Raw genomic sequence first — 7,972 nt, forward strand, 5'->3', positions numbered from 1 at the left:
ATGGTATATAAATACTGAAATAACAAAATAACCAAATATATTATTTTTTTTCAAAAAAAAAAAAAAAAAAAAAATATATATATATATATATATATATATATATATAATAAATAATAATAATAATACTGAATGACAAAAGCTAAGAAAATTTACAAAAGCGAGTGAATAAAATAAATTGAGTTCCATGTTTGCTTGAACTGTGTCTTTAAGCCCAAACTGAAATCCTTATCTAACGCTCATAGCTTCCATAACCTCATCTTTTTTTGATCTAATCCTCTTTCTTATAATCCTCCGACACGGCTGCTGCGAATTTGGCCACGTGTGTTTGTGTGGACCTCATGCAGTTACGTCCTCTATATAAAAGCAGAGGTGTGGACACTCCAGAGAATGACTGCGAGAATCTCATTCCCGGCGGTGCGCTGCGTCTGGACCGAGGTGCCAGGACGGAAACAGAGAATGCAACATTTGCATTTAAAAAGGTGACATTTGCAATGCTGGTCTGGAGGCACAGGCATGAGAGGAGAGACAGGTGCTGGGATAGCCCATATTCATCTCGGTGACAGGAGGACGACAATGAGAATGTCAAAGCCAAGAGTTAGACAGCGCACCAAATCACACGCAAACACACACACACACACACACATGCTGTCCAAAATAACCCTGACAATCCACCCCCTCATCTCTCAAACCCATGTGGAGATAAATTGGTGGCTGTTCGAATCGACTTTTACTTCATGCCAACGTAATTACGTGGAAACAACGGCTGGATATTGTAATATCTGTTGTAGTCGCATTAAACTTATTCAGACGGGGTGGTGCATGCATTATTTATGCAAAATGTGGAATAAATGATGACTGTTTAGACCTGAGGAACATCTGATTAGTGTGCGCTGAATTGTCTTCATTGTTTGTGAAGTGCGGGCGGGTGGTTTGGAGTTCATGTGGCGGTGTTGGTGCTGATGAGACTCAGATATGGGGCTTGTTTGCTCTGTGAGGGGCTCTGATTGGCTGTTGTGATCAGAAAGCTGTGCTTGAATAATGAGCTGCTAGATGTGGAGTGGAAAATGTGTGTTAAAGAATTGTAATGTTTTCTGAATAAGGTAAAATGGTAATGTCATGGACTTTTGAACATGTAAAATCAGTAATATTGTGAAATATTATTGCAATTTCAAATAACTGTTTTTTTTTTTTATTTGAATATATTGTAAAATGTAATTTATTTCTGTGATCAAAGCTGAATTTAAATTAAAATTAAATTATTATTTAAAAAAAATAAAATAAAATTACATTAAATTAAATTAATCTTATTATAATTGTTGGGAAAGTAATTCCAAAACAAAACAAAACAAAACAAACAAACAAACAAACAAACAAAAAAGAAATTAATCATAAAATTATAAATGACCCAATAAATTGGCTAAATTTATTGGGTTAAAATACATTAGAATCAGTAATATTGTGAAATATTATTGCAATTTCAAATAACTTTTTTTATTTGAATATATTGTAAAATGTAATTTATTTTTGTGATTAAAGCTGAATTGAAAATAAAATAAAATATAATAAAACATTGCGCCAATTTATTGGGTCATTTATAGTTTTATGATTAATTTCTGTTTTGTTTTTAATAACTTTATTTTTTAGTACTTTATAATTTAGTACTTAATTTTATATTTTATTTATTTATATTTAATTTTTCAAAATAATAAATATTTTATTATATTTTATTTTATTTTAAATTCAGCTTTCAGTTCCAACAATTATAATAAGATTAATTTTATATTATTTTATTTTGTTTTAATAATAAATATTTTATTTTATTTTATTTTTTATTTATTTATTTTTTTATTTTACTTTATTTTAAATTCAGCTTTGATCACAGAAATAAACAATATATTTAAAAAAAACAGTTATTTAAAATGTATTGGGTTAAAATACATTAAAAACAGTAATATTGTGAAATATTATTGCAATTTCACGAAACTGTTCTCTATTTGAATATATGTTAAAATGTAATTTATTTCTGTGATTAAAGCTGAATTTTCAGCAACATTACTCCAGTTTTCAGTGTATATCATCCTTCAGTAATCATTCAAATATACTGATTTGCTGCTTAAAATAAAATAAAATTAAATTAAATTAAATTAAATAATCCTATTATAAATGTTGGAAAATGACTTAAAAAAGAAGACAGATAAATGAAATAACAAAATTAAATAAAAATTTAAATTAAAATCTTAGAAAAGTACTTAAAAAAGAAAAACAGAAATCAATCATAAAATTATAAATGACCCAATAAATGTCTTACTTTTTTTGGGTTAAATATATATTTAAAAAAAAGAAAGAAAGAAATATTTTTTTTTTAATTATAAACGTGTCAAAATAAATCAAAAACTGTTTTCTATTAGAAGATATTTTAAAATGCGATTAATTTGTGTGATCAACGCTGAATTTTCAGCATTTATTTTTCAGCATCGTTTGATAGTCATTATTACTTTTTTCTTTTTCTTTTTTTTATAATGATACTTTGTTCGCCACAGGATCCATTAATGAACCAAAACTTAACTTAAAAAAAAAAAAAAAAACAGAACATTATTTATTTATTTATTTATTTTTGTCACTTTTGCTTAGTTTAAAACCTTGAAAACATTTACATTACTAAAACAATTTTTTAAAAATCCTATTTTATTTCAGATTTTGGATCATTTAGTTTACGTTGATATATTTAAAAATCAAAACATATGTGTGTGTGTGTGTGTATAAATCTCTGAGCCTCAGGTGTTGTTTGTTTCCAGCAAGATCTTAATTTGGTCCTCTGCCTTCTGGCAAAAGCTCAAATGTGCAAATATCTGAAAGAATCGCAGTGTTTAAGGTCTCTAATCTTGCTGAGTTTATTTATTGCTGCTCATCCCCGGCCAAATTCCTTTCTCATTAATATCCGTTGAAGCAAAAGGAAAACAGTTTGCACTAGGTTTTCATCTAAAATTATACATTTTAAGCATACGTATTTGGGGATACGCGAATATTACGGCATTCCACAAGCTTGCCCCCGTTTCCAAACAATAACAAACATCTCATATTTTAATACTCCTCCCTTGAAAGACAATTATCCTTAATCAGGATCTTTCGTCTCCAGTTTCGGTTTCTGTGTTCCCATGACTGCTTTTATCAGAGGAGATCATTATGGGCCAACTATTACCCAGAGTATAGTTTTACAGGCAATAAATATGTGATCATACACGCTGTTTATTCATTAATTCATTTGTTTTATCTTTATTTTGGAACGGCTTTAGAATAAAGACGAGGCGGAAATGAGAGCATTTTTGCAATTTTTAAAGCTTGAAGGAACTTGTTCACCATTCACTTTCATTGTATGGAAAAGGGCAACATTACCATTCTGCTAAATTTCTCCTTCTGTGTTTCATGGGAAAAGTACATTCTAAATACTCAGATTATAAATTAGAAATATTCATAGAAAAAAAAAACCTTTTCTCTTTTTTTTTTTTTAAATATATATTAAAAATATTTTTGTGAGCTGCGGTAAAGGGGAAGATATTCACCGAATAACAGCTTACATTTTAATATTTTTTTTGCAAAAAAACTATTATATAATTTCAGAAGACTTGAAATATATAGCGATTGATTCACACTTTCATGGTGTTTTTTGTCATTTTTGGTCAAAAACACTCAAAACTGGATGAAATTTGTTTTATTAGACAAGTATGAACTTTTAAAACTGCTTTTTGCTAATTTAATTGGGTTAAAATACAATAAAATCAGTAATATTGTGAAATATTATTGCAATTTTAAATAACTGTTTTTTTATTTGAATATATTGTAAAATGTAATTTATTTCTGTGATCAAAGCTGAATTAATTTATTTAAAATAAATAAATAAAATAAATAATAAAATAAAATAAAATAAAATAAAATCTTATTATATTTGTTAGAAATGTACACAAAAAAACAGAAATGCTATTGCAATTTTAAATAACCATTCTTTATGTGAATATATTGTAAAATGTAATTTATTTCTGTGATCAAAGCTGAATTTCCAGCGTCATTACTTCAGTTTTCAGTGTCATATGATCCTTCAGTAACCATTCAAATATACTGATTTGCTGCTTAAATAAAATAAAATGAAATAAAATGAAATAAAATAAAATAAAATAAAATAAAATTAAATAAAATAAAAATCTTATTATATTTGTTAGAAATGTACATAAAAAACAGAAATCAATCAAAGTATAAATGACACAATAAATGTCTTAAATTTATTGGGTTAAAATACAATAAAATCAGTAATATTGTGAAATATTATTGCAATTTTAAATAACTGTTTTTTACTTGAATATATTGTAAAATGTAATTTATTTCTGTGATCAAAGCTGGATTTGACCATTCTGCTAAATGTCTCCTGTGTTTCACGGAAAAAAGTACTTTTTTTAAATACTCTGATTATACATTATAAATATTCATAAAAAAAAAAAAATAAATAATAATAATAATAAAATTAATGTGGGACCCTTTCTCTTCTCTTCTTTTTTTAAATATATATATTAAAAATATTTTTGTGAGCTGCGGCAAAGGGGAAGATTTTCACTGACTAACAACTTACATTAAAAAAAACTATTATATAATTTTAGAAAACTTGAAATACTTTATATAGCGATTGATTCACAATTTTATGGTGCTTTTTGTCATTTTTGGAAATTGGTCACTATTGACTTATATGGAAATGGGCCGCGTAAATCTAATTGTTAATATTCAGACCATAAATTATTAATATTCATAGAAGATGTTTCATTTGCAACCAATATCTAAAATATTATTACAAGCTGCAGCAGAGGGAAAAATTGTCAACCATTAATTAATTTATTTATTTTTTCACACAAAATCTAAATATAAAATATTGTTCAGACAGTATTTGAAACGGCATGTGGTCACGTGGTACACGTTTCTTTTTTCAGTGCTTTAATGCTGCTTTTGGTCGTTTTTAAAACTTAAGAGCTCTTGGTCGCCATTCAATGTCATTTTGTGGAAAAGAGCAGCGTTACCATTCTGCAAAATTTCTCCTTTTGTGTTTCACGGAAGAAAGTATATCATAAAGAATTTGATGAGAGATAAGTTTATCTAAGTTTATCTATTTCTTTAAGAAAGAAGAAATATTTTGGAGAGGAAGTTTTTCAGTGAATAGCGACTTAAAATCTTTTTTAACATCTTTTTCTCAATATAACTTCAGAAGACTTGAAATATATTGCACGTTTTACTACTTTTATGGTGCTTTTTGTCATTTTTAAAGCATGATAGAACTTATTATTCATATTACTGTAACTTTTAGGGCAGCATTAACATTCTTCTAAATTTCTCCGTTTGTGTTTCACAAAAGAAATAAAGCTAAAAGAGTTTGGTAAGAACAAATATTCAGTATTTGCATTTTGGGCTTAATTATTTCTCTAAAAATGAAGAAATGTTTGTGAAGAGAAATTGGTCACAACTGACCAATTGTATAAAAAAGGGCAGCGTTAACATTTTCCTAAATTTCTATGACATAAATTGAGTAACATAAATTGAATCATTTTTTACACAAAGCTATTATGTAACTTCCGAAGACTTATATGTAATATAACATATGCATGAGAGAGTAACATGGACTACTTTAATGGTGCTTTTTGTCGTTTCTGAAACTTAAGCGCTCTTGGTCGCCATTCAGTGTCATTGTGTGGAAAAGAGCAGCGTTACCATTCTGCAAAATTTCTCCGTTTGTGTTTCACGGAAGAAAGTAAATCATAAAGAATTTGATAAGAGATAAGTTTGACTATTTCTTTAAGAAAGAAGAAATATTTTTGAACACATGCAAACTATTTTGGAGAGGAAGTTTTTCAGTGAATAGTGACTTAAAATCTTTTTTCACACCTTTTTATCAATATAACTTCAGAAGGCTTGAAATATATTGCATGTTTTATTACTTTTATGGTGCTTTTAGTCATTTTTAAAGCTTTAGAGAACTTTTTATCGTAACTTTTTATTGTATTACTGTCATAATACACTTTATTGGACTTGTTTTGGACTGATGGAAATAAAATGTGGAGGCAGGACTGAAACGCCGTCTAAGCTGTTCGCCAATCATAACGCAGTGGGACTGCTAACCAATCACAACACATTTCGTTTTCCAGAAGGCGGACCTTCATCAAACCTAGAACTAATCGAGCCGTTAGTGCCAGCCTGGGGAGAAAGCTATTGTAACAATGTAAACTATGTGAAAAATAATACGTTTTTTGAACCACCAAGCATGAGAGCATGTTCTAGTTCACCCCGAAACAAAATAAAGACTTTGTGAAAGAGCATAACATGACCCCTTTAAGAAAAACAAGACCGTTCTTGTGTGTAAAGCTGACATCTCCAAAAGCAAAAAATGAAATCTTACCTTCATTAACACGGATTCGCTGAGCTTTTCTCGGTTTACAATCTTTATGGCGACTTTCTGACATGTGACACAGTGGACCCCGAGCTTTACAAGACCTGCGTAAATAGAAAGGGTTAAAAGAAAAACATTAGTCTCACATTGGTCTGCAACATGGTTGAGCAATGTTTTCGCTCACAATTTAATCATGAAACCCCTCTCACAGGCTATTTCTTGTCACACACCAAAACACAAGCAAGTTTCCCTTGGCACCTGTGAGACGCTTCATTCATATCTCAAGAAAAACAACATCAGGTACAGTAGATAAGCAGAACGGCGAGAGGAATTGAACAGCTACCTAAAGGCCCTTCTGCTTTATCACTCGTGACGTTGAGTTTCATGGTGCGCGAGCTTGAGGAAATCATTCCTCCGAAACATCCGCCACACGCTTAACACTTTTATTAGTCAAAGTGCTAAATGTTTACAGGCTTTACTCTTCATGCTTCACCATGTTACAAAACGTTCAAGGACTTTCTGAAGAAAAATCTTTAGCGTAAACACCTTCCGTGATTGTCGAGCAAGCGTTTTCAAACGAGACAAAAGCCACTAAAGACGATTCAGCAAAGTCGTTTGCTGCTCCGCACCTCGTAGAGTTTGTATTGTCGGGTAGATAGGGAGGGTTCGACGTCTGCACGAGAGAAGATAATGAACGTTTCATATCCTAAGGTGCACGCGTATCAGAAAACTGACAGCAGCGTAAACGTAAGCGAAAACGCTGGGATTTGCAAAAAGGATGCTGTGAATGTTTTTGGTTTTGTAATAAAGTGTAAGAAACCAACCCCTCGTCCCTGATGACACTCACCAGACACTCCTGAACAACCTCTGCTCTCGTGTGACTCAATGGCTCTTTATGAGTTGTGGGAAAAACAGTTGGTGTTGAAGAGTCTTAAGATGGAGTGCAAAACTGTCCAATACTGAAGAGGGGTTGGGACAGTGAGTACTGCTTTTATCTCTTTAAAGGAACTGGGCTGTTCATTTATATTATATATGAGCAATATCACACGAGTAGCCGTGCAAAATGGCTGTATATTGGCACGGATCTGATTGGGTCGTAGGCATGAGGCCAACAAAGTAAATCTTCAAATAGGTGCTATTAACAAACTGCATATTTAAACTAAACTAAAAAAAAAAACTCTTAAAACTACATTCCATGACAAAAAGTATTTTTTATAAAACTATAGTGTATGTGGGCATCCGTTTTGACACTTACTGTGAGAAATACCACAAGCAAAGTACATTTATTTTAATGTAAACAAACACACACACACACACACACACACACACACACACACACACACACACACACACACAAAATAAAGAAAAAGAAAATGTAAGAGTAAAACAACTGTCCTAAAATCCTAGATAAGAAAAAAAATGTATTTATTTTTTTATTATATTATATTATATTATTTTTATTTTTATTTTATTAATTTAATTGAATTTACTGTTTATATTTGTATTTTATTTATTTTTTATTGTATTAATTTAATTTAATATTTAATGAAAAAT

The 7,972-nt window shown here is 29.8% G+C and overlaps 1 protein-coding gene across 1 annotated transcript in view; it reads right to left on the minus strand.

Moving 5' to 3' along the window:
* Window positions 1–6,828, minus strand: part of LOC141301437 (serine/threonine-protein kinase BRSK2-like) — a 53,406-nt gene extending 46,578 nt beyond the window's left edge. Inside the window, exons 1-2 of the mRNA XM_073831664.1 lie at window positions 6,762–6,828; window positions 6,428–6,522 (exon numbers count right to left, since the gene is read on the minus strand). Of these exons, the coding sequence (XP_073687765.1) occupies window positions 6,428–6,522; window positions 6,762–6,828 (162 nt within the window). The remainder of the gene's footprint in view (window positions 1–6,427; window positions 6,523–6,761) is intronic.
* Between the last annotated feature and the right edge of the window lie 1,144 nt (window positions 6,829–7,972).

The sequence above is a fragment of the Garra rufa genome, chromosome 25, assembly GCF_049309525.1.
Source record: "Garra rufa chromosome 25, GarRuf1.0, whole genome shotgun sequence".
Classification (NCBI taxonomy): domain Eukaryota; kingdom Metazoa; phylum Chordata; class Actinopteri; order Cypriniformes; family Cyprinidae; genus Garra; species Garra rufa.